The following is a 25,806-nucleotide window of genomic DNA, read 5'->3' on the forward strand; positions in this document are numbered from 1 at the left end:
TGCTCCTTCCCCGGTGCAGTGATGTGACACACACTGCGCCTTCCCCGGTGTAGTGATGTGTCACACCCTGAGCCTTCCCCGGTGCAGTGATGCGACACACACTGCGCCTTCCCCGGTGCAGTGGTGTGACACACCCTGCGCCTTCCCCGGTGCAGTGATGTGACACACCCTGTGCCTTCTCCGGTGCAGTGATGTGACATATACTGCGCCTTCCCCGGTGACACACGCTGCGCCTTCCCCGGTGCAGTGGTGTGACACACCCTGCGTCTTCCCGGTGCAATAATGTGACACAATCCTGCTCCTTTAAGGGCCTCCACAAGCTGCACCAGCACCGACAAAACTAGCGGCCTTTGAGGTGGGCGCGCGCCGGCGGGGTGCCGCGCGCGCGTGCAGCCTCACCTCCAGGGAGCGACAGGTGAGCTGAAGCATCTGGCCCTCAGCGGTGTCGAGAGCTGGCACCCCCTGCCGATCACCCGTCCCGTCTCGTCCGTCACCACCGGAGGCCCCGGAGGCACTGTGCGACACAGACGTCACCTGTTATGGGTGCCTTCTCCCGGACTAGGCGTCCTGGGTGAGGAGGGACGAGGGAGGGGAGGGTTCAGTCACGGCGGACGCTCAGGTACAGGGACGCACTGGCATCTGCCTGATTTATTGAGCAACTGGCGGGACTTTATTGTAGATTGAGAGATCGGCGGGCAGTCCCACAGGAAGAGCTGAACAGCGGCAAGATGTATTGAGCCAAATCAAGTATTTGCTAGTCGCTCTTGAATAAAAACATCAAGCGAATTTCGGCTCACTGCAATGCACTATGATGTAAATGCACGGGCTTGCCATTTACAATTCAAATAGGCCGTTCCACCATGCATCAAGCGTTGGCTTAGGGAGTAAAAACACAAGAAAACATAGAACGGATCAACATCAAAATAGAAAAACAGTGGTTGGAAACCGATGCGCCGTATCTAAAGCTAATAATATGAAATATGACAGCAAAACGGCGTCCCATTTTTCTGCGCGGAACGGGTCTGTTCCATAACGAAAATCCATACGAACGAACGAGCGTGGCGTGGAATTTTCCGGCCAAATTTCCATATTCCTGAGCCAACGGCAGCAGCGGCGCGCAGCGACCCGGACAATATATTCGTAATGAACAGCATCATCCGTGTAGTTTGGGGGAAGCCGTGGGCATAAATACGGCTGCGTCCAGCGGCTCCTGCTGGTCTCAGCAGAACGAGGTCCGGGCGGAGTCAGGCGGCAGTGCTCGGAGTAAGCCCTCATGTTGCCAGGTGGGGTGCGTCAGGATCGCGCAACGTCGGTCATAGGTCACATGCAAACTGCGGTGCGACGCCTGCACACGATGACGGTCCAATATATACAACAAGAGCTGTGCAACTGTGGCGCGTCCCTGCAAAGCTGGGGGAGCTTTAAAATACTGGCTGTAGATAAACCAGCCATGGCTCTCTCTTGTGCCTTATTTTTTATGCGGCCATTCATACCTGTGGTGATTGTGGTAATTCAGCACGAGCTGCGCAAAGCTTTCAGCCTTACACAAGTCCTACGTGTGGCCATTTTCCATCCCAATATTGAGCTGTTTGAGCAACTGAAACGTAAGCCTACGTCATACCCCAATCGTCATGTGTCACTGCCTTAATTTCGCACCGTGAAATACGACAAGGGGAGAGAGAAAAGGGAGGTCGCAGCAATCAATACGGCCCGCGAGACGGGCCTCACGACAGAAATACACTTATGCGGCGGATGGGGGCGCGAAGGGGACACAGAAGAAGGCAGCTGTGCCCGCCTGCCGGAGTTGATTGCCCTCGCTCGGTCTCGTGAAGGCTGAGCCCGAACAAGATTACCGCAATGATCTCTAGTGGCATGCAGTGCGAAACATGACATATAGAGCTCGTCCGCTGGTGATTGGCTGGATTCGGAAGCGTTGCACCACGAGAAATGGGTTTCATTACCAAATGCACGGCCGAGGAGAACGGCCGGGCCGCTGTGATTGGATTCAAGAGCGAACGACTGAAAATAACACGCAGCCATTGGTAGTTCAGCAGGCCTAATAGCTACTTTACACCAGAGCCTGGAACATAACTATAAGCGATTTTTTTGTCAAAGTGCCAGTAAACGGCGAAAACATTAATTCTATCAGTCTGCCCGGATATATTGTTCTGCCCCGATCAGAACAGACGTCTCAGACTATCCACAACAAAATACAATATCGCTAATGCTCGCACGCCATAATTCCATTTTCCGCAGCAATTAACGACCCCTAACAAAATAACTACTAATCGCTGGGGCTGAAAAATCGTTCACAGCTCATTACTCTTCCTCGTTACTTATGGGAGCGGCAGTGATTCCCACGCTTGCAGGAGGCAAAGAGCACTGTCATCCGGGCCGAGTGTCAACAGCTCCACCGGTGCCCTCGAGCGCGATAAGGCGCAGATAAGAGCGCAGCCGCGTGGCGGCGGGCCAGGGCGCCCGGTCTGGGTGCTGACTGTACGCCGGCGGAGTTTCCGTTGTGCCGGCCTCTCCTGCAGGTCTGGCGTCATATAGGAAAACATGGCGCCTCTGAGCCTCCGAGCCTTGTCAGCAGGCGTGATCAGGTGGCCCACACCGCCAGTTCGTAAACAGGCCCAATCAGGAGTGATCCCTTAGATCAGCTTCAGCATCAGCGGCTCCCGAGCTGGAGGTGGGCATCGTCGGTAGGTCAGGTCAGGTCACGGTCGTGTGCAATGCGTGTGGGAGGTTGGTGAAGCTAGCGAAGAAGATAAAAGAACCTTTGCTGTCTCAGAATACAGGTGCTGCATGCAACAGTGCAAGTCGGTTTAAATATAGATCTTCGGCACACATCAATACCTTAACGACAAAATTTACGTCGAAAGCTTCTGAAAGATAAATATGCCACAAACATTACAATATACACGTCTGTTTAATTTTCATTTCCGCGGCAATGTGACTTAATGCCGTCACTGAGGCCTGTCGACCCTGAAATAGCAGCCCGGTCAGGCGGCGAGGCGCGCCCTGCCGGAATTCCGCACCACCGCGTTCGGGTCACCGGCAGCCAAAACCAGCCCACGTTATGAATGCACTTCGTGGAAAACGTCCACTTTCCTGTGCTAAGTCGACATATATGATCTGTCCGCAGTAATTTCATCAGCGTGCGCCCCGCAGCTGTAATAACGGTTTGGCGCGGTGAGACTCAGTATTTGAGTGTGCGACAGACCCGGAGTCTCCAGCTCTGGCGCGGGGGCGGCGCAATACACGGCGCTCCCCCACGGAGGGGAAGGGGGTCGAGCAGTACTCACCGATGACGGTGAGGTTGACGCGCGAGTTTCTGGTGGGCGAGTGGAGGAAGTCGACCCTGCAGCGGTACAGGCGCTGGTCCTCGCGCTGCACGGCCGTGACCCGCAGGTGGGCCGGCCGGGAGTCCGCGTGGAACTGCACCCGGCTGCTGTCCAGCTTGGGGTCCACCCAGTGCGCGCCGCTAATCCGGCTGCTCTTGCGAGAGTCATACCTGCCGACAGCGAGGGCTCAGGACCATGCACGGATGGCAGCGTCGCTTTGTATCGCAGACGCGGACTGGGAGATTCACACCGCCAGGTCGCAGAGAAGCGATGTGCGCGCCGGGATGATGCGACGGCCCATTAACGGAGCGTCGTCATTGAGCTTCGCTAGGCAGTGCCATCCTAGCAGAGCGCGGCGAATCAGTCACGTCGAAGTGCGCCCCAGCTCATTTCCAAGTGCACGCCCCTCACCATCATCTCGTGAAATACGGCCACTAGAATACCACCTCCGTGCAGGCTTAATGCATCATCCTGGACAGGGTCCAGGGTAGCTGTCGGAAGACGTGCAATGATCGAACACTCGGGGCAGCGCGCACCTGGAGCGAGGATCGCATAAGCAAAACACGATGTGGCTGATGAAAAAAGTTGTGCCGTATCAAGTTAACGGTAAGGCATCACAGATACATACGCGGTATCAGGTCTACGCCACACAAAACCAACAAAGATATTGGGATAGTTCTACTGCGTCATTCTTAACTGCGTTACGATATGAATCGATCGATGCCAACAACAAGCGATGAGTGTCAGCCGGACAACTTGTGCCTTCCTCTTTGAATCAAGATCAGACCATCAGCTAGCCATAACGAAAGCCAGCGTCCTTATCGTAACCCCGGAGCCACGTCATCGAGACTCCTGACAAGAGAAACGCGTAGGAAAAAACTCCGGGGGACTCTGAAATCAGCCGCAGACCCACGACGGTATGGGACTGGTCTGCCCGCTGCAGTCGATGGTAAAAATACCGGGCCTCGAGCAGACTACACAGTATCCGTGCTGGTCTAACGAATCCTTGTTTGGGAAGCCTTGCCTAGCATGATGCTACACTTGTGGTACCTTAGCTGACAATGCAAACAGCTCAGCATAGCATTACGCTCACATGGTTTCAGTATCCCGGAATATGTTTTTCCTATGTGCCGTAATAAGCAATGCATCGCGTAAAGAATCTGTTTCAAATATCTTAGTGTTTACTGCGGTGGTAAAAAAAAACGTGACTTGCAGAGTGCGATGAGCTGCAGCATTGTTTTATTTCAATCGTGCTTCGATAACAAGGCTTGTTAGAATGCGTCCACGCGCCGCCGCGATGGAACATCAACGTCATTGTTATGCATTGTGATTGTCCTTCCGCTGGTGAAATGAGACCAATAAACTTTTTTCATCCGCGATTTAAAAGTTACGGTAAGGAGCATTCCAATGGTCTTGGACTAGGAATCTACTCACCGAGGAAAATGTTAAGCTAAGGCAAAGGTTAAGCTTGAGTTTCACTTGTCTTCCCCGAGCCCAAAGTCATTCATTCAAATGGCATGGGATTTCATGGCATAACGCACGGCCGGATACAAAAATACTGATCTACAATTGACTAAAAGCAAGCGTCAAGCACGCACTAAACCCCTCCAGTTCTCCTCCACGCAAATAGGCTAACTCAGGTCATTGTAGCTTCCGGCGCCGTCCCTCACGTGTATATCGGCGTGCCGCCGGTGCCGTAATACCAGAGCACCAATCGCAGCTCGTCCCCAGCCACCGGCGGCGTGACGTCACACGGCAGCTCAGCTGTCTTGCCCTCAGCAGCTGACACGTGAGTCAGCTGGCCTGAAAGCAGACAGCTACTGATGACCATCCACCGACGATTGATCACATTGGAAACGCATCAAACAGTGGAGAAAACGGCGCAGCGGACACCGAGGCTGTCATTCGGCCCGATTCGGGACAGGGCAGACACGGGCAGGATGGCGCCTGGTGCATGTGGCTCAAACGGCGGGCGTTAATGTATGCAATCCGAACATATCAGGCAGAAAGAGGCAAGCATCTCTGACATGCATCTCGCTCTGGACAGCGCTGCAGTTGTATGCAAAATGGTGCAGTTAAAAAGCCATCGCACTTTATTTAACCTTACGCGCAAACTTACTCTAATTGGAAGAGCAACGAGCTCCATCAAGCGTTAGTGGCATACAGCACTGCATAAGTCCATCCTAGAGCCGCCCGCGGCCACCATCACGACACTGACATTATTTTAGTTAATGCCGGATGTCCATACACAACTTTAAATTAATTCCCAGTAAAAGGTACGCGGTAGCTGTTTCACAAGCGGTTTTACACTGCAAATTTATGACATGATCTGCAAAATTATACAGGCGTCTGCTTTTATGCGCATGCACTGTGAACAAACGGCTCGCGTGATGATGCTCCGTAGCAATATATCTTGCGACTCTGAGCGAACAATGCACGTTAGATTTACCCTAGCTCGCGTACAAAGAGCGGCACAGCAAAGGAAGGGGTGTCATGTGAGGACATTAGAAACTAACGGCTCTTCTAATGGATTTCTAACGACCATTACAATCATAAGAACCGAGCAGCATGGTCATGTGCGGCATAGCAGTTTCCTACGGCAATGCCATTTTGGTCCGCATACTCTTATAGTGATCATTTTTAGCACGGTTGGATTCACATGTCGAGACTTCAAAAACTCCGCCGCGCCAAATATAGAGCAGCAACCCATGTGCGTGTCAGCTCACGTAAAAACTGACGGCGCAGGCTCTGGTCCCCGCACTGTGTGGGTGGGTGCTGTGGGGGGGGGGAGGGGAGGGCTGAAAGGGATGGGGAGAGGCGGTTACAGACGCTAATGAGGCCGCTCTTTGTCTGCGCCGCTGCTCGTGCGGCGTCTGTCGATGCTCGGCCGTCGACGGAGCTGCAGTAACGAGGGGTCCACGTCGGCACCGACGACCGCCCCCTCTCATCCCCACTCCGTCCGGCCCGAGGCCCCGGCGCGGCGGGGCGGCGGGGCGTCGGCCAGGTGGGAGGCCCCGGGGACAGGACGTCAGTCGCGGGGCTTCCGGCGCGCCGCGGTGCTGTCGGGCCCCCGGAGGCGACTCCCCGCCGGGACGGATACTGCGCCGCCGAGCGCCCGCCCGTGCCGCCGTCGGAGGGCGGTCACGACGGCCAGGACAGAGGGCAGAGGTCAGATCCACTTCGACACCCAGAGTGTCTCGGGGGCGTGACTCCCGCCCCGGGAGTGACGGGTCAAGGTCGGACTGGTGAGGCGTTGTACCGCATAACGGCACGGGGTGAGTGAACTAGCAATCAGGTGACTTGAGCTGGGAAACCGTGAAGACCACAAACAAGGGATAACGACCAGAGGACACGTACGCCAAGTAATAATTCTAATAACGAAGGGAAAGGAAAAATGGTGTGCCTGCTCGGCATCACCATACATCTCACAAGCAGCCACGGGCAAACAACTATCACGCTCCGATGCAGCACATTCTCCACACATCTCAAGATAGTACTCTACACGTACCAATGCGTGCGTAACAAAAATATCTGAAAATTTAGGGACAGTAGAGTTATCTAGCATCAACAAAAACTAAGCGTTCGAGACAACGACGCGAGGGGAAGGCACAACACCAAAACACGCGATAAGATGGGTGCAGGCGTAAGCAGATGCTTTGGTACCAGCTGACGTAACCTTACCTTTTTTGTCACTAGCTCCGTATAGACCTATTCAAAGATAAACCACCACTGGTTAAGCCGATAATCATCTTAATCGTGTCACGTCATCCTGTTAGACTGCGATAGTGGTCCGCTGCGGGAATGCAGTTCCTATTCCATTGGGGAGCTCCAGCCCCAGCCTCAACTTTCCGAGTAAAGGGAATCAAATCATCGATTATTTTTTTGGCGCACTTCGGTAAAGCTTTAGTGATTTTTGTCCTTGACCATCCCCAGTCTTCTTCGCGAAACTTCGGTCCTGGCCAGCCGACTGCGGCGCCGCCGTCTGGATTCAGCGAGGGCCCGGCGGGTCTCGCGCCGCTAGTCTGACGGGTGGCAGCATCATCACACCCTCCGCCGGCCCCATCCGCGCCTCTGGGCCACCCGCTAACGCTGCGTCACAGGTCGGCAGAAGTGCGGTCAATTCTTTCAGTTCCGGACGGAACAACGTCCGGTTCACCTGGCGGTGGCAGTTGCTCTGCTATTCTGACATTAGTTTGCCGTTCGTTTGCCGACATTAGTTTGCCGTTCGTCTTTTCCTTGCCACATGTCCGTTTGCACCGACCCAAGAAATACATTTCATACCAATTACATAAGTTAACAACTGAGAATGGCCCATATCGTGATGAAGTATTTCCATACCCAGAAATTAAGCCAACTGGTAGTCTTCGCCTAAAACGAAAGCGAATGCAAGCAAACGTTGCAGACAACGCAGCAAGGTTTTCTGCAGAGTCGCCGAACGCAAAGAAGAGCTCCAGCAACAATCCATCGGACCGGGGTACCCCCGGCCGTGGCTCTGGACTGCTCATCGGACCGGTGCATCCCCGGCCGTGGCTCTGGACTGCTCACTGGACCGGCACATCCCCGACCGTGACTCTGGACTGCTCACTGGACCGGCACATCCCCGACCGTGACTCTGGACTGCTCACTGGACCGGCGCATCCCCGACCGTGACTCTGGACTGCTTCGCGCGGGCCACCGACGCGCCAGGCCGGCTGCCGGGCGGGCAGTCTGGCCGCACATCCGGCGTGTCGGCGCCGGCGTCATGCCCCGCTGCGCCTGACCCGCCCCTGCGCCGTCCGCCCGGCCGCCGCGCCGCTGACCTCTGGCACCGGTCGCCGGTGGGCGGCAGCTGGCGGTGGCACTGCTCCGCGCTGCGAATGCGTCTCCGCTCGACGCCTGCCGCCATTTGTCACCAGCAGGCCGTTACCGCTGACGAAAATTCTCCGCCGGCGTCATCTATCAAAACAAATCTGCGCTGGGAGGTATCGAGGTGGGATTTTTCGAATAGAGGACAGCTACTAAAAGCCGCACGACAGCCGACACGCCGACCATGTAAATAGCGCCAGGCGTTCTTGGCAGCCAGACGGGTGGTAAAGGTGACGGACGATTGCCTGGCAGCCGTTCATCAGCGGGATGATCATGACTCGTGCGCATAACAGGTGGAATACGATCCGAGGCGCGACGGCCAGCTCGTCGGCGGCGCAATAGATGGCGCGACTTCTCAAGAACGACGCCGTCCCCGTAATCCAAGACTTAACCCGGCTCTGTGGAACAGGCAGCGCCACAGTTTGATGATGATAGGGTCACTTGTAAGTGTGACGGTCCGAATGTATTACGCTGCATCGGGCGCCCCCTGCTAATCCCGCACACCCGTGTTGAACATGGCGGCACTAACCTGCCAAGGGCGTATTAGGAACAGGTGCGGAAATGCTACACGCATTCGTGAAGACCGTTAGAAGTGTGTAGGCACTACTTGCGCTGCAACTGCAGCCAGGCTAGAGACTAGCGTGGCTGTAACGTGGCATGGCAATGGATGGTCCATCCTTAGAACTTTAGTCATGCTCGGAATGCAGAAGTGCTCAGGTCAGGACCACTGACCCTGGACCGTCAAACGCGTCTTGGCTGACATACCCAGGTCAGCTCCGCCGTCCCCCAGCCGCCGGCCCTGTCCCGGCTGACGTGTTCAGGCCGACACCACTGTCCCCCAGCCGCCGGCCCTGTCTCGGCTGACGTGTTCAGGCCGACACCGCTGTCCCCAGCCGCCGGCCCTGTCTCGGCTGACGTGTTCAGGCCGACACCGCTGTCCCCAGCCGCCGGCCCTGTCTCGGCTGACGTGTTCAGGCCGACACCGCTGTCCCCCAGCCGCCGGCCCTGTCTCGGCTGACGTGTTCAGGCCGACACCGCTGTCCCCAGCCGCCGTCCCTGTCTCGGCTGACGTGTTCAGGCCGACACCGCTGTCCCCAGCCGCCGGCCCTGTCTCGGCTGACATGTTCAGGCCGACACCACTGTCCCCCAGCCGCCGGCCCTGTCTCGGCTGACGTGTTCAGGCCGACACCGCTGTCCCCAGCCGCCAGCCCTGTCTCGGCTGACGCGTTCAGGCCGACATCGCTGTCCCCCAGCCGCCGGCCCTGTCTCGGCTGACGTGTTCAGGCCGACACCACTGTCCCCCAGCCGCCGGCCCTGTCTCGGCTGACGTGTTCAGGCCAACACCGCTGTCCCCCAGCCGCCGGCCCTGTCTCGGCTGACGTGTTCAGGCCGACACCACTGTCCCCCAGCCGCCGGCCCTGTCTCGGCTGATGTGTTCAGGCCGACACCGCTGTCCCCCAGTCGCCGGCCCTGTCTCGGCTGACGTGACCCGCCAGCAGCACGTGTCGCCACCGGGGCTCAGCCGACTGACACGGCGGCCTGGCCCAGCAAATTCCCCGCCACCCGGACGTCATCGATAACGACGGCGGACCGCCCGTCGACGGAGGCGCTCAGACGAGGACCCCGCGGTGCCGCGGACGGGCCCCAAAACCGGCGCGCCGCTGGCAAGCTCGAGGCCAGCATAGGGAGATGTTCTCAGTAGCATGGTATCGCCATTTTTCAGATGCCGCTCATTGAATAGATCGCATGTGAATTCTTTGTTATGGGCATTGTTCCCGAATTTGAAATGGTACAGCTTTGGGACCAGAGCCTTGTGAAACGGAGTTTTTGTCGAAGACCCTGAAAACATTTCAGCTGAGTATTTCCCGTTTGAAGGAAATCTCACTAAAAATTTTGGCAAGTTACGTCCTGACATGACACGGCCGGTCTGCGGTGGCGCCAGTCTCCGGGCCAATCGACCATTGACCAACAAAAACGAATCACACGAGTGCCATGCAGGGCGCCATCCCACATCGCAGGTGCACAAAGGACCAGCTGAACGTCAACCTTGCTGCCAGACCCACGAACTTCTAAACAGAAGCATGTCACATCCGTTGACAAGTTCGACCGAACCCGAAAGTGGGAGTAGCTGTAGCTATTTTAACCTGGATCAGATCCCCAGCTGATTATACAAAATGTATCCTGCAATGGACTCGCGCATACAACGATTTCCCAACTGGACTACTGAGGCGACAACCGAGCACTTTTCCCCACTGCCTACCCACGATCCCCGACGCTCCACACCGAGGAGACGCGGGAGCCAGCATGGGGACCGGACGGCGGGCGACAGCCTGTTTGCGCGGCCGTCCCGTCGCTGGCGGCGTCTCCTCACACACGGGGCGGATGTGTGGCATTCCGGTGCCACCTTGGCCGCCACCGCGACTGGCCGGGAATCTGAGCCACGGTGGGGGAGGGGAGATGTCACCTCCGCCCACCGGCCGGCACACCGGCAGAATCAGCGGGAAGGCGGACTGAAGAGTGCTGAACGGGTTCAATGCATATTCGACCGGGGCGGGGCGGGAGGGGAGAGGTGCTCGCCCCCGGGAATGGGCTGAGCTCCGTTTTGCAACCGCAGGATCGTCCGTCCTAGTGTTATCCAAAGCGAGGGAAGGGGGAGGGGAAAGGTGCTAAACTTGAGCCCTGCTGTGACATCGACCAGCGCCTTGTTGCCCCCGAGGCTGCGGTCCCCAGTCCGTTCGGCCGGGGCAGCTCGTTCCAGTGACCCCAGGTGTGACACCGGGACGGCCCGCGTCGTCGCCCCGCGCCAAGAGGAATGCCCCTCCCGCGGTCGCGCAGCTGGAGCACCATTCAGCGCCGTGCAGAGGTATTACCGTGAAAATTTATCGCCGGGTCGGCCGACGGCACGCATGTTTTCCGCGCCGGCGAGCTGCCACGTAATGAGGTTTTATTGTGAAACGAGCGAACCGCGGTGCAATTTGAGCGTTATACATCACCCCTACCCGCATGGGATCGGTTAATGTTGCCGCTCCCCGCGGTTTTGTATCTTCCCGTCGCCATAATTCACATTTCGCCGGTGGCCAGCGGCGTGTGGGCCGCCGGCGCGTCACGGGTCGCGCTGCTCCCCATGGTGATGTCACCGCAAGCGGACGTCCACACGACTGCCCCCTCGGTGCTAATGCCCGCCGCGCCGACCGAAAAGTGCGCCGGGATGAATGCCCTGGCTGAGGATTGTGGTTTCAGCGGGTAAAAATCAGCGAGTTCCTGCTGGCTGCAGCCAGCGGCCGGCAGGCGGACGTCCCCGCTCTGCGCAGTGACTCAGCGTCACCAGTCAGCGATTTGCCGCGAGTGTCGCCCTCGTCTCCCCTCTGGGGCGCACCCCTGCTCGGAATAATCAGATCGAGCGGGAGACGGCAGTCGCCCAGCGATCCCCGACCATTAGGCGACCCTCCCGGTCATAACGACGGTGCCGCCGATGCCTCTTTTCTTGATCTGACGAAGGCCTTTGACGGCAGTCCGCGTGCGTGAAGGCACGCCCGCCGCGCGGATTACGGCAGGGCGACGTTTTTCAGTGGCGGTTTGTATATGTGTGGGCAGCGTATGGTGATTTGGGGCAGGCCACTGGCTCCTCCCGGCCAGTCGGTGGGTCAGTCGGGCTGACAGACGACATCCGTCAGCAGACACTGACACCGGAACGCTAATCACCTCAATTATCAGCATACCTGTCACGCTTAAACGACAGGAATGCGAGGTTCGGTCATGTTTGCGTATCTTCAGCAGCGAAACACGTACCGCAAGCGGACGGTCCCACAGCAGAACGGCGCGAGATACATCCGTCACGGACGCGGACCGGATCCGCGCCAGTCTCCGCAGGTCTGAGCCGGGTTTGCGACTGTCAGAGAGCGTGGATGTAGTCGTGGCAGCCAGTCGAGTCGAGCCGGAGCAGAGCCTAGTTCGTGCTCATTACAGAACTTAATCGGATTCGTGATCGTCATAGAACAGAGTCGAATTCGTGTTCGTCACAGAACCGAGACAAACTTGACACAGAGCTGACTCGAATTCGTGACAATCCGCAAACCGAACCAAGTGCATGACCACAGTCGGCTACCAGCTCGAAAACTGCTGGAAAACCCGTGCGGCGGGAACGACCGACTGCAGCCAGCAGCGCCATCCACCTGGTCTTGCCGTTAGCCTGGCGGGCGCGGGCGCTGGTCAGCACCGCTGTCCGACACGTGGGCCCGCATCGACCGTCGCCCAGGGCCTGACCGCGGCGCGAGGGTGACCACGGCCGGGGGTGTGCGTCCCCGGAGACGGCTGGGCCGCGCCAGGGACGGCCTCAGCTGGCGGTGATTCCGAACGGGGAGCGTCCCAGGAGAACGGTGAGAATGGCCGGATGGGGACGAAGGGGGGACCGTACCGGGGGTCCGTTTGGTTTGGGAACTAGCCCAGGTGTCCGCTCTACGAATGGGAAAATGACCGCAAGCCAGTGCGGGCCACTCTCCTCCAGAAGGCGACTCCGGGCGACGCACGCGTTCGAGGGCGGGTTCAGTCATGGGGATCTCTGGGGCCCCTTCCCAGGTCCGCGACCGGACTCTGATCGCTCCCGCTCCACCCTCGGAGGGCGGTGACACGCGCCCCACCGTTCCCACCGGTGCCGTGAATGGACGGGAGGCGCCGCCGCCGCTGACGGACATGGCACGTGGATTGGATCGGGTCGGAACAATTACCCTGTTTACATGGGCAGCTGTGATTCGAATTAAGCCGGGACCCGTCCTCGATCCGAACTATCCGGCCCATGTATACACTTCACGCGCCGTTCCGCTGATTCGAATCGTGCGCCGGAGGAAATCCCTTCCCGTGAGAGGATCATCCGTTCAGGAAGGGATTTCGTCCGAATTATCGGCCGTCAGCTGTCTAAACAAAAAAAAAAGAAAAATGCCTGGCGCACGCAGTTCTGTTCATAGCCATTTCAGCTTTGTGCGGTGTTACCGCTTTTCCACGGGTTTTTAGCTATTGCTCGAGACGGTTCAAGTCCAAGATGGTAAGGGAAAAGAGAAGGAAGGTGAAGTTGACATCATGCTGCTAAAACTACTCTTATTACTGAGGGCCTTGAGTGGCTAGCAGCACAGAAATGCTCACGTAATTTAGCCTTGCTAGGCGCTTGATCTATGCAGACAGCAGGCGTCGACGGTGTTTGGTGCTATCTTTCCGCCTAAAGGTTAGATTAGTTTACATCTGGGGCAGGCTCCATGCTTCCAAAAGCCAGATGGAGGTAATATGGTTATTTTATATAGCTTTGACTTGTTCTCATTTTAATTTTTGGATTGCTCAAAATTCTTACAGAGAATGCCTCCAGGTTTCGTTCATTAAGTTAATACCTTAAGTCCCCAGGAGTGTTTTTGCAGATGTTCCTTAAATTAGGATGCTGGTTGCTTGTCAGTTTAATTTGTGTGAGAAAGGTAGCTTAAAAATTGCTGCATGATATGACGGATGAACAAATATAGATCATTGCAGTCAGCTCGGAATGTGAACTTTTATAATGGTAGGACCGAAATTGCCCAATAATGGGGTCAAAACAGCAAGAAAGCAAATGTGAACACTGGATGAAAATAGTTGTCATCATTACTCTGCTAAATCCAAGTTTGTGTGTTCCATGTGCAGGAAAACAGTGCATAAACTAACACCTAACACGATGGCACATGCTGCATGGAGAACACGTCTGTGTTGCATATCATCACCTGTTTTTGTGCTGGTGATTAAATATGTCACCTTGGTGCTTTTTTGTGATGGGTGTCTTTGCAGGCCACGAGGTAGGTAATTCAACTGTTCAACAATTCTTGCAGGGAGTACCAATAGTTTCTTTCATTAGGTGAATACATAAATGCCCCAGGATTGATTTTGCAGACATTCCTCCTGTGACTTGAACATTTGGTTGACCACCTATTGGCAGGAGGGATGTGCTGGATATTGGTGACTGGCTTGTCAAGGAAATATGAAGTTACGTCACACTGGTAGACCAACTGGCAAGGAAGCGGGGGCTGGAATATTTGTTTTTGATGCAATTAGGCTGTTTGTTGCTTGTCAGTTTAATGTGTGTGAGATAGGTAACTCAATAATTCCTGCATGATGCAAAGGATCAACAAATATAGGCAATAGATCATTGCAGTCAGTGCAGAATGTGAACTATTTTTAATGATGGGACCAAAATTGCCCAGTGATGGTTCCAAAATGTCAAGAAAGCAAATGTGAGCACTGGATGAAATTAGCTGTCATCAGTACTCTGTCAAATCCAGGTTTGTGCATTTCATGTGGAAGAAAACAGTGCATAAACTAAGTAAACCTAACCTAATGCCACATGATGTGCAGAGAACATCTGCAGTGCACATCATTACCTGTTTTTGTACTGGTGAGTAAATATGTTGCCTTGGTGCTTTTTTGTGACATGTATCTTTGCAAACCATGAGGTGGATAATTGAGCTGTTGCTATAATTAATCATTTGTTATGAATTTTGAGCCCAGATTGCTTTTGTCATGACAGCTCTGGGGCTGGTTCACGTTATGATCTTTGGACTGTGCGAACACGGCTGTTTGTGCCACCTAGCCATCAGTCCATATCAGCCAATGCTGTTGACTGCAAGGATATCAAAGCAGTATTTCAACCCTAGTATGTCAAGAGAGCAAATAGCTGCATTCTGACTTGCCAGTCCATGCCAAGTCTAAGTGGCAATGCTGCCCTCAGGTACTGATGATGCATTGGATGGGGAAAGACAACATAGTTACACAATTTTTGCCACTAACTATGTAGCATTCATGAGTCATTTCTGTAGCTTAGCTCACTGTTGCAGGCTGCTCATAAATGCATTGGTGCGGGATTAGGTAATGTGTTTCTTGGGCTGCGCAAAGTAGATGACATAATGCTGGGTGGCATACTGATGAGTGTGGTAAGTTTGTGAGTGTCATTGGCCAATACAAGAAAATACTGATTTCATGCTAGCCAGTTTCCTGCTAGTAAAAATTTGCATATAACACTGCTTATGTGACAGATTTGGCAGTGCTGACTGCGCAACTCCTGTGTTTCAAGTGCTATGGCTTGTGCTGTAGCTGCAAAGCCTATGAGTCCCGCACAGATCATTTTTCCAACGGAGTCCATCTTCCTCCTCGCCCTCAAAGCTGTCTCGCGCCCACCATGGCTCGTGACATTCGCCATCCATACGCAGAGTACCGGCTTTTTTCTTCTTGTTTTGTTCAGTTCGCCTCAAAAGCGCAGTTTTCGCCCATAACCCGTTCCTTGGTTCGAACTAAGCGGGATCGAACTATCGACCGTTAATCCGACGTAAAGCCGGTTTCGCCCATGTAAACGCCCCTCGCCGAGAGGGTTAACGTCGCATGATCCGTTCCGATCTTAATTCGAATTATCCTCGGCTGCCCATGTAAACCGGGTAAATGTGTTCTGGACCGAGGGTTCACCCCAGGCGCCTCTGTGGCGGCAGGACCTATTGGGTTGAAAAATGACGGACAGGCCAATTGACTTGCCCTCATTTATCGTCATCATTTGCATTTTCTTATGAAATCTAGACAGCTTCCTTAGCAGGGAGAATGCCCGACCCTCCCCGAACGAAATGAAGACAATGGCAGCTACTGCCCGTGATCTAGTTTGCCGTTAACGAGCTGTAGCCCAAAGATACAATTAATGGAACGTTAATGGGCTGATCAAATGAAAGACCTCGGAGATGCCAAAGCCACCTTGAATAGATGTACATGGGAGAAACACGATTTTTCCTTTATTGGGATGCAGCCCGGTATGTCCGTCTCACCACTTTCTTGGACAGAGTGCGTCGAAGTGAGGCGCAAGCACAGAGTGTTGCACGCTTGCGGATTGCTCTGCTTCCTCTGGTCAACTCCTGACGGTTCTAGCCGTCTGAGCCCTGACTATCTGGCGATACACGTCATAAGAAGATGTCACGATTGCCTGTGTATCGGTGTGTTTGTAGCTGGGTGGCACTGCTGCCGGCGACTGGTAATTAACGCGTACAGCGGCCTCTGATTGGTCCTTATCATCAGTTAGTCACATTACCGACACAACATCCATCATTACCTAACACGGAACGCTTACGAATATCTAGAGAAAGCGGCTCCTATGTGAAGTGGGTACACGGATAACAAGGCATACCTTTTAAGGCATAATTAGGAGATTTTCGTGATTTTACTTCAGCGGCCAACAACAGATTCTGACAGTCGGCGACTTCCAACGCATTGATAGAATGGCAACGATAGCATTTACCAGGCGGTAATACACCAGTTCAATTAAGACCCAGAAGCAATCAACATCAAATTTCCTTTGCGCGTCTTTTCCAGCCCCGGCATTGGCTTAAAATCTTGGAAACTCCGTTACAAGCATTTCCCAAGACAGAGGGTTTCTAGGAATGCCATTAGATATCACGGAAGATCGTTCGTTGAAACTGCACGGCCGCGGTAAATTGCCGCATGCTACCCAGAACCTGCTCCGAACTACTAGTTGCTTTTATGCGAACGCAAACTTCGAAGTTTGCTGCAAATGCCAGCAAGCTGCTCTCTTGAGCTGATGCCAAGCTACAACTGAGAAAACTTTGGGTCGAAGAGGTCAACTGGGATTTCAAAGATGAATAGCGTACCGAAACGCGCACATCCGCGAGTCTTCTAAGGTTGAAAATTTGAATGTTTGTCGTCTCGCCGAAAAGGTTTTCGTGAAGCAATGACGGTAAACGAAACACGGCGCCACTTGACAGACTTTTCCCCAGCTCAGTGGTCCGTCGCAAGGTGTCAGTTCCGTTCTCACGCCTCGCTCTCGGCGGCGTGTGAACGGAACGGGGAGCAATGCGGCGTGCAGCGCCGCTAAACCGCCGCTCACACCGCTGCTGCGGGGAAAGGCGAGGTCACACAGGCCAGGTGAGGCAGCCGAGGCCCGGGGCCTGAAGAAAGGTCGCTCTCAGCCCTGTCAGAACAGTGAACTTCTCTTGCAATGTTGACACGAGGCAACGGCAAACAACTATCCTTAAGGTAATACCGGATACCAAACACCTCTCGCCGTGGAAGGCTAGTCAGGTTTTTTTGTAAAATCAGCCCATTTCTGACGTGTCGGGTTTGGCGCTTTGATAATTCAGAAAGCTTTTACATATTCAGCCGTACCCTGACGCGTCCAGGTTGGAGACGTGAGTGTTATCCAGAACATAACTTGTGCATTGTGCAAGTGCTGACCCGACCAGGAAATGCTTGCTCTAAAATGCTGGATCCAGCGCTGGATCCACGGGCACCGACCCAGACTCCAGAACCAGTCAACTACGGTACAAGCCGCCAGCCGGCCAAAAATGGTCAGTGCACAACTAACCAAGCATTTGGCTGGCGCATTTTTCACCACCATAATCTGCGGCCAAACCGAGCACTGGCCAGCGCTCAGTGACCAACTGACAACAACGCAATGATATGCCCGTCGCCACAGCCGCGGACGTCATGGGAATGGAAGCTGATTTTGACGCCCGCTGCGTGAAGAGTAACTGCACGACAGCGGGATCATTTCTAGCCTTCATGCACTCTGGCCACCTCTACAAACTGGTGTAAGAACCGCGCGACTTTGGTTGTGGTCGTAACCTTACAACGTAGGACTTCTCACGACTGGAAAACCATTTGAGATGCATGGTCCTGGCAGAGTGGCAAGGGGCATTTCTGCAGTGGAACACGCTTATGTACACCCACCAACCACCGATTCACAAATTGGGACCGATTGGGAGAATCGTTGTTTTGAGTCGTACCTTGCCATCACAACCTGTATGGTGAGGATCGCTGCTCTCCACCACGTCGACTTTCAGACAGCCTCACTAGCGGAAAAAACTTCTTCAAGACACGATACACCTTGCGAGTCCTCGTACGGCTGCGTGTGTCCGTCACCGGTGCTAAGTAAATAGTTCTCAGCCCTTATGCCGCTCGAACACCGCGCTGTTTCTGAATGAGTCTGTCGGCCGAGCTGCGCAGCGCTCGGTAGCAGCTGGCGCTGACACGTCTCATGTCAGCTAGGCTCCCCGACACGTACGAGTCACATCCGGCGCCGAGTTTTAATCGAACACCTCACGTGTCGGTCGGACCCTCGAGCTGTCGACGCCTATTTTACTCGGACCGGCCGCTTCAAAGCGGCAGATCAGAGGCGCCGCCGGCTGACCCGGCTGATGCTCGGCAGCACGCGCCGGACGCGGTCACCTGCCCTGGCACCGTGCCAGCGCTGGCGTCTGCCGGCGCACAGCAGAACGGCGCGCCTAGCTCGCAGCCGGCAGCGGCTTCTGCTTGGAGCGGCCGATGAATAGGGATGGAGCGCGCTTCGAGCGATGGCGTACCAAAGCCAATTAAAGGCAATGAGTTATTTGATTTAATTTATGGATTATTGATAGTTCTTAAAAATAATGGCTGGACCATCGATCATCATTATTATTAGAATGCAGTTAGATGTGCTACTTAAACTATTATGCAGCGGGAAATAATGGTGGTCATATGTAGTGGACGCGTGGCACAAGTCAGACCGGCGCTAATAGTCCATCGTCTCTAGATGGACGCTGCTGAGAGGCCCCCAACGAGGCGGCTCGATATTCCCAAAGCAGGTCGCCGAGGAGACCGCCGAGATAGCCGATGCATACGGCGTCGCGACTCGGTGAAAACGAGATCAGGCGCAGAGAGCGTGGCACCGCGGCGGCGGCCGGATTTCCTTTTATGTGACCGAGCTCAGAGGGCAGGTATATCGGGTTAGGCATTCTAGATGGATGTCCCGCGCATGCCACCGTGCCGTTTCGGTGACGCCCAGACGACTGAAGACGCTGACAATATCGCCATCGGGCAGCGGCCAGCCGGCACGTCGGAGCCCGCACCGTATCCGCCCATCGGCCTTCGGGGATCGACAGCGGGCCCCGGCTCCGGCGCCGATGGCCAGTGGCGAGAAGCTGCAAGTGACAGGCAATGGCGACACACGCGGAAGGCGTTGACTCTCTGAGACCACGCCAGTGCAGTGCCGGCAGACGACGGGCGTTTTCTGTCAGTCGCAAGCGCCCAGACGGCAGTAGGATTCAGGAAGCAAGTTTTACAACTGTCACACCCGACAGAAGCTGGCACAAAGTTGCCGCCGCCATTTTGGAACACTCAAAGATTGGATCAAACATTAAAAAACAGAGCGTAGACGCTGTCGGAGTTAAAGGCGATCCCGGCGTTATTCTGGTGAGCAACGCGGCTGTAATAGGCAAACTTTGAAGCTGTGACGGCCTCCGAGGATTGTGGGGAAAAAACTTTGGAGCGTCCGTCGACAGTAGGGCCGCCTTACGTGTTATTGCAATCGGAGCCTCAAAGCGTGCTGTAGACGGCATACATTACAGGGCAACGATTTCCGCAACGGCTTCCGTTGCAGGTCAACCAAGCTATCAACAGCCTTGGACTTCACAACAACGGGTGGCACAGTAGGTTTGCAGGGCTCGACATGCTTCTAAGGCGCTAATCCGGCGGCGACACCCATGGGTAGTCCGCTACAAGCTGTCACACCGGGGGCGCGCACACTGGCACCTCTATAGACACATGTGTGAACACGTGAGTGACTCACTTGTCGTGTCCAGGTCAGCCAAGGACCACGGCGCGGCGGCCAGCAACAGCAGCATCACTCGCAGCAGCATGGCGACTTCTCGGAGCGCACCGAGCGCCGCGGTCCGCCGGACGCGGCGGACCTGTGCCGACCTCCAGCCGGGCCCCGGGCGCGGAGGCAGCGGCGATGCACCGCCTGCTGGCACCGGGAGCAGGCGGTGGGCTCAAGCGTGCCGGGACAGCAGCGCTAGAGCTCCGCGCTGACGGAGAGACGCACGGACCTCCGTACACGGCTCCTCGCCTGCCGCTGGGTCGACCCGAACGGCTGGCCTGCTCGGCTCTAGCAGGTTGGACCGGTCATCCCCTGAAACACGCGTCAGGCAGGGTTCGCAGCGGGTCTGGCGGTGATGTGATGACGTGAGAGTGGCTGCAGTACACGCGTCAGGCAGGGTTTGCAGCGGGTCTAGCAACGACGTGATGGCGTGAGAGCGGCTGCGGTACACGCGTCAGGCAGGGTTCGGAGCGGGTCTAGCAACGACGTGATGACGTGATTGCGGCTGCAGCACACGCTCAGCCGGCCATGTTTGGAATACGAACGTCCATACGATCATAACATTACGATCCACGAATTGCAGTTAGTTTACGCAGCGGCGTGCTTGTAAGTCGTTTTAAATTCAACCGTTGAACTTGGGCGTCAGCGCGCATCTGTAAAAACTATTTTGTCGCTCTGCAAATCCGTGACATATCGTGAAGACCAAACGCTTCCGCAATGACCATTATTGGCCGATTTCGCCATCGCTGGCGTCGGCGACAAATTGGCGCGCCATCGTCGAAGCGATAAGGCGGTATCAGGTGTCATTCGGCAGGAGCTTATCGCGGTACTAACGACCAACCGGGTACAAACACGCAGGTCAATAGCACCTGCCGACCGGGGACGGACGTGATTGGTCGAGACGGCAGGCAGGCGGGCCGGGGAGCGGCGGGCGGCCGGCGGCACTCGTGTTCTCATGGGGGCATTATTGAGGCTTGTGAAGGAAAAATTCAAACTTGCTCGCCTCTTCCGTTCAGCGACGAGGCAAACAAGCGAAACAATGCGCATAAGTTGGCAACGTTCCATTTTATTATGGACACTGCTGGTCTTCACTTCGGCACAACGGACCACACCCAACGTGCAAACGTTTGTCCGGTGGTCCCTTCCGAATGAATTGCCCAATTATCTTTCTGATTCCGTCTGCTGCGGTCACTGGCTACAGGCAAGGGAAAATCGTGGTTCCAAGGCGAGCAGCGTGGATTGTAACTCAACGTCAAGCAACATCCCCCTCCCCACCCTCCAGGCCACCCTGGGCGGTTGTGACCCGCCAAAAACACCGAGCCGGCCCCACCCTCCCCGCAGAAACGCAAGGAGCGTCTGGTGGCCTGACTGCACGGCTCAGGCGAGCCTCAGCGCCGGACACACTGGTAACGGGTCAACTGCTGTGACGTGCGTTCGCAGAGCTAATGAGCCGTGTCCAAACACTTGTCGGCTTATCGCGCCACTGGCTGCAGAGTAAAAAACGATGTTTGATTTGAAGATACGTTGGCGCCGCACCGCCGGACCGGAATCGGTCCGACGCTGGCCAATCAGTGCGCGTACTGCCAGAGCGTGCACCGGCGCGGGCAGACGCGCGCGCGGAGAGCGCCAGACCCAGACAGGAACTCGCCGCAATCGTAAACGTATGACTTTCGGCTTAGCTCCGTCTTGTCAACGTTAAGATAAAGCCATCAGTGTTTTCTTCCTTAGATAAGGATGAGATAAGACGAGCATTCTTGCGATGTTTTTACTTCGCACGGTGATCGCGTGTTACTAGGTACCTCTGCTTCGTCTTCGTATTTCATGATTTCTTGCATAACGTTCTCTGTTCTTGTATAACGTTCCCGTCTCACTTCATGGCAGTGAACTTCTATCAAATCACATTATGACCCATCACGGCTCGTAAACAAAACGCTAAAATGGTGGAGGGCCGCATGCAACCAGCCTAACAAAACATATATATTATCCATCATTTTCGCATTGACGCTTCCGTCCGGTATTGGGGTCCTGCCGCGTTTACGACGACTAATGACGCGGCGAGCCACCCCCGCCCCTTCAGTCCAACGGGGCCGACCCGGTACCACCCACAGCAGCTCCTCCACCGAAGCAGGCCAGTTCATTTGTATCAATCGTGCCCGCGCTCAGCCGACGGCGCCAAATTATCGTGAGCCCGGAAGTGCCAGTCATCATTGGGCGCACCAATTAAAATGATGCGCTTGGACGCCGTTATTGACGCCTGCTTGACGCCACGCACATTGGCGTGACGGGCGTGTATTCCACCGGGGGTACAGCGTGACCAAATTTCTCAGACTCGCAGGCAGAGCGCCCCTGTGATTGGCGCTTGCTGCTCTGCGCGCGCGATCTGAGCAAAGTTCTCAAACGGCAATCATGCTGAGGGACTCGGGGCCCTCTGGCGGCTTCGTGTCGAACCAAGGGGGTTCCCTCTCACAACGCGCCATCGCTGTGCCAAAATGCTCCGGCACTTTTGGTATTGCGGCATGAAAACCTGAGCGATCTCATGAAATTAGTCAGCCAGTAGTGCGTTGGGCCGAGTCGCGCCGTCTGCGACGCGCCCCACGGCTGCTGGGAGTTCTGTGAGGCTGTGCAAGGGCACATTATGTGTACGGGGACCCAATCCTCGACCAGAGGAAATCTGCCGCCTGCCCGTGTATCTGCCTATGTGACAGGGTGCGGAGGCCCATCTGACACTGCGAGTTCCTGCTACCTGCGTCCAAGCGTCGAGTCCGGCTAAAAACCTGTTGAGATCACCAGCAATCTCTGTGCAGGCAAGAAATCCACATCAAAGCGGCGTCGTTGACGCACTGCCAGAGGACATTTGGTTGCCGGCTCTTGAATCCCCGCAGTGCACGAAGCTCCATTGCACTCTCAGTGGAAAACGGAAGCTCTCGGTGGAAAAGAACGAAACGAAGCAAACATGGCCCGTCAGCGGTCGCAGCCATGCCTTCCCCATATCTGTATATGCTCGCGCACGGCATCCACGCAGCTTTCGGGCCCCAGCGGTTTCGCCCCGCGCATGAACGCCTTACAACGTCGTGTCCGCCAACAATGTCCGGCACTGGTTGTCCACACGACATCATGCTTTGTCTGGCGAGCTGCACAGGCGTGATGCATGTCTCAAGGCCAGGCTGTCAGCCGCAGGCCGCCAATGGATCGCTGAGTTGACAGAGTGGAGAGAGCACAGGGCTGGGGTCACGACGTGTCCATATTGTGTCTTCAATCTCGCCCGATTTCGGGTGATAGCACGGAAAGACGCTTTAACCAGGTGGAAAGCAGCCATGGAGTAGCCCGGTCTTCACGCGCTGTTTTTGCCCAATTATCAAAATATTAATATCTGGATAGATACCTGAAGTTTTGGATAAATGTTGAATAAATATGTGAGGGGACAAAGTTAACAAGCATACCTGCACCCACAAAATAAGAAGGCATCATATGTAATGCCATCAAAAGCGAGGGGCCGCAAACAACAAGCCAGAACCTCCACATCAAATCCTTTAAATGTTGGCACGTAGTCTCTCCTAACCACTCAACTTGTCATGTAATCCAAATGGCTTAGCGGTATGCTTTGTGTTTAAACAACTAAACCACAGCGGTTGAGCTGTTTCTTGCAATGCAGTTAAACTGTGTAAACTCGTTGGAATTCCACGCGCAAGCTGTTTGATCTCATTCAACGAGGGGAAAAAATCGGGAATCCAATTAAGCAGCCTGTTTGGCCACCTTTAGTGCTTTCCTTGGAGAAAAACAAAGCCAAACACTCAGCCCAGACTATAAACTAGCCGATGCAGCGAACCAGAGGCCGTGATGCATCTTCGAACGTTCCTCGTGATGGCTCACATTATATTTCAACTTCGCGAACCTATCCTGGCCTTGCTTGCGAGAACGCCGGAACTATGCAGGCTATATCTCATCGTCCTCTGATTATTCTCACAGTCGATCAGCCACATATTATTGCCACAAGCATATGAGACATGTTGGTGGCTTCATATGAATTACCGCCTAAACTGAAGATATGTAAGCCATCGCATTAGCTTTTAACACCGCTTCAAGCGGCTGCAGATCACTTCGTTTCAGCACCCTGACACCAGCATCCCTAACATGGACCCTCTTCTGACACCGCCCATATTCTCGCGCACGGCTGACACCTCTGACTTGTCCTGCAGCACGTTCGCAGGCTTTCAGCTTTCACGCCTGGCCGGACTTTCGTGACCGCCTCGGTCGCACCGACAGCAGGAGCACGGCACTGCGGGAGGGCCGGCGGTGGCGCGCGCCAGGTGCTGCCCGACCGTGTACAGCCGCGCCGCGCCAGCCCCAGCCGGCCGCACGACGGCTTACACCTGGCTGCACGGAACGCCGGCCTTTGCAGTGCGCTTCGGGCCAGATAAGGCGCTGGACGACCGGTGTTTGACATTTGAGTACATTTCTTCGCGGCGGAGATCCTATACGCCGGTCTTAATGGGAGAAAAACTGTCCTTAAGAGGGCTGTGCAGATGTGTTCAACCCAGATACAGTGTCTGCTACATTGACGAAACCATTTCCTGTACGTTATTACAAGAATTAACTGATAAAATCGTTTGAAGGCAATTTCCTTGTTTCCGCAGTCCTGTCCCAGTTTTCCGGCTTTTCTGATTGGAATTCGGTTGGGTGGCACTCGTGCGCTTAAGACTGGAGAACATTTAAAGAAAAATTATTTGACCTTCGCCTCCCCCAAACGTCGGAACAATGGACATTTCCGGCCGAGCTGCACCCGTCGCAACAACCGCTGGTCGGCTGACACACAGCTTATCCCGAATCCCTGCCGGCGCGACCGACAGCTCGACGTCGGGCGATGCTGATACAGGTGGGCAGCGGACCGGTCACGCCGTGCTGAGATCATTGGCGCCGTGCTGAGATCATTAGCTCACCTGCGGCAGAGGTCTGCTGCGGTCAGGGCGCCGATCCCCGCACTCGCCCCCAACACGCGATCACGGGGTGGTGTAGCTCGGCTTAGCTCAGCTCAGTTTAGCTCAGCTCAGCTCAGCGCAGCTCAGCTCGCTCAGTTCAGCCCAGCTTTGCTCCCGTGGCTCAGCGCAGTCCACGTAGCTCGGTGGCGCGGCTACCCGAGCCGCGGTGCTGCTGGTACTGGCTCGCAGCTGACTGCTGTCGTCAGCTCGCTCGTTCGTCTCACGCCAGCTCAGCGTCCTCGGAACAGTTCAGCTCCATTCGATACAGTTCAGCCCCAAGCGCAATGTCCCAGCTCCGCTCCAAACAGCTCGACCCCACTCGGCGCAGCGCAGCTCAGTTCAAAGCAGTTCAGGTCCACTAGCCAAAGTTCACTCGCATCACCGCCCAGCTCAGCCCCAGCACCAGCCAGACCAGTTCGGCCTCCGCCCAGCTCAGCCCGGCACGGACCGGCACACGGCAGACCAGGGGCTGCGTTGTCGGGTCGGCCGCCGCGCGCGCGCGCTCCCCCGCCGGCAGCCGGCGCAACACTGGCGCGGGGCGGGCGTCCGGCGGCGGCGGTGGCAGCGGCGGCGGCGGACCGGACGGTCCTGTCGGGAGGAGCCCAGACACACATCCGGAGCCGGGGCAGCGCGCACGGTCGCGCACCGCCCATTGCACCGCTTGGTACACGCGGACCTGGGAGACCAGAACACAATAAAGTTTCGACGTGTTTATTACCAAGGAAGAGCGATGCACCAATGAATTCTCAAGATCAGCCCTAGGATCGGTGATTCGGAAAATCATTACCTCGTGTCGTGCTTGAAGAAGGCCGCAATGGCCCATCGTGGTAACGTGTATTCATATTTTCTTGTAAAAATTGCATCGACCACGTGGGTCCAGCGGATCATACCGATCACGTGACTACGTGAACGACCATAAAGATATCGTATCGGCGTAGGCCCCGCAACGGCGTAAGCGCTGGTGCTTTGCACGAAGGTCTAATAAAAAATATCGCTGGTCTGCATTGCA

General features: G+C 55.4%; 1 protein-coding gene across 1 annotated transcript; it reads right to left on the reverse strand.

The window, feature by feature from the left end:
- Positions 1 to 395: 395 nt before the first annotated feature.
- LOC119094223 (uncharacterized) lies at positions 396 to 25,287 on the reverse strand. The gene is made up of 5 exons (XM_037217298.1): positions 24,759 to 25,287; positions 19,792 to 20,133; positions 5,015 to 5,147; positions 3,306 to 3,514; positions 396 to 514 (listed from the first exon to the last, which is right to left on the reverse strand). The coding sequence occupies exons 2-5, from the start codon at positions 19,859 to 19,861 to the stop codon at positions 396 to 398; spliced, it is 531 nt and encodes a 176-aa protein (XP_037073193.1). The 5' UTR covers positions 19,862 to 20,133; positions 24,759 to 25,287.
- Between the last annotated feature and the right edge of the window lie 519 nt (positions 25,288 to 25,806).

The sequence above is a fragment of the Pollicipes pollicipes genome, unplaced genomic scaffold (assembly GCF_011947565.3).
Source record: "Pollicipes pollicipes isolate AB1234 unplaced genomic scaffold, Ppol_2.1 Scaffold_4002;HRSCAF=4701_pilon_pilon_pilon, whole genome shotgun sequence".
In the NCBI taxonomy this organism is placed as follows: domain Eukaryota; kingdom Metazoa; phylum Arthropoda; class Thecostraca; order Pollicipedomorpha; family Pollicipedidae; genus Pollicipes; species Pollicipes pollicipes.

Excerpts from the sequence above, each read along its gene's own strand:
- LOC119094223 (XM_037217298.1), bottom strand. The coding sequence starts at position 19,861 with ATGCTGCTGCGAGTGATGCTGCTGTTGCTGGCCGCCGCGCCGTGGTCC. Across the intron at positions 5,148-19,791 it reads GGCTGACCTGGACACGACAA|GCCAGCTGACTCACGTGTCA; the intron begins GTGAGTCACTCA and ends GTCTGCTTTCAG. Across the intron at positions 3,515-5,014 it reads GGCGGCACGCCGATATACAC|GTATGACTCTCGCAAGAGCA; the intron begins GTGAGGGACGGC and ends CGCTGTCGGCAG.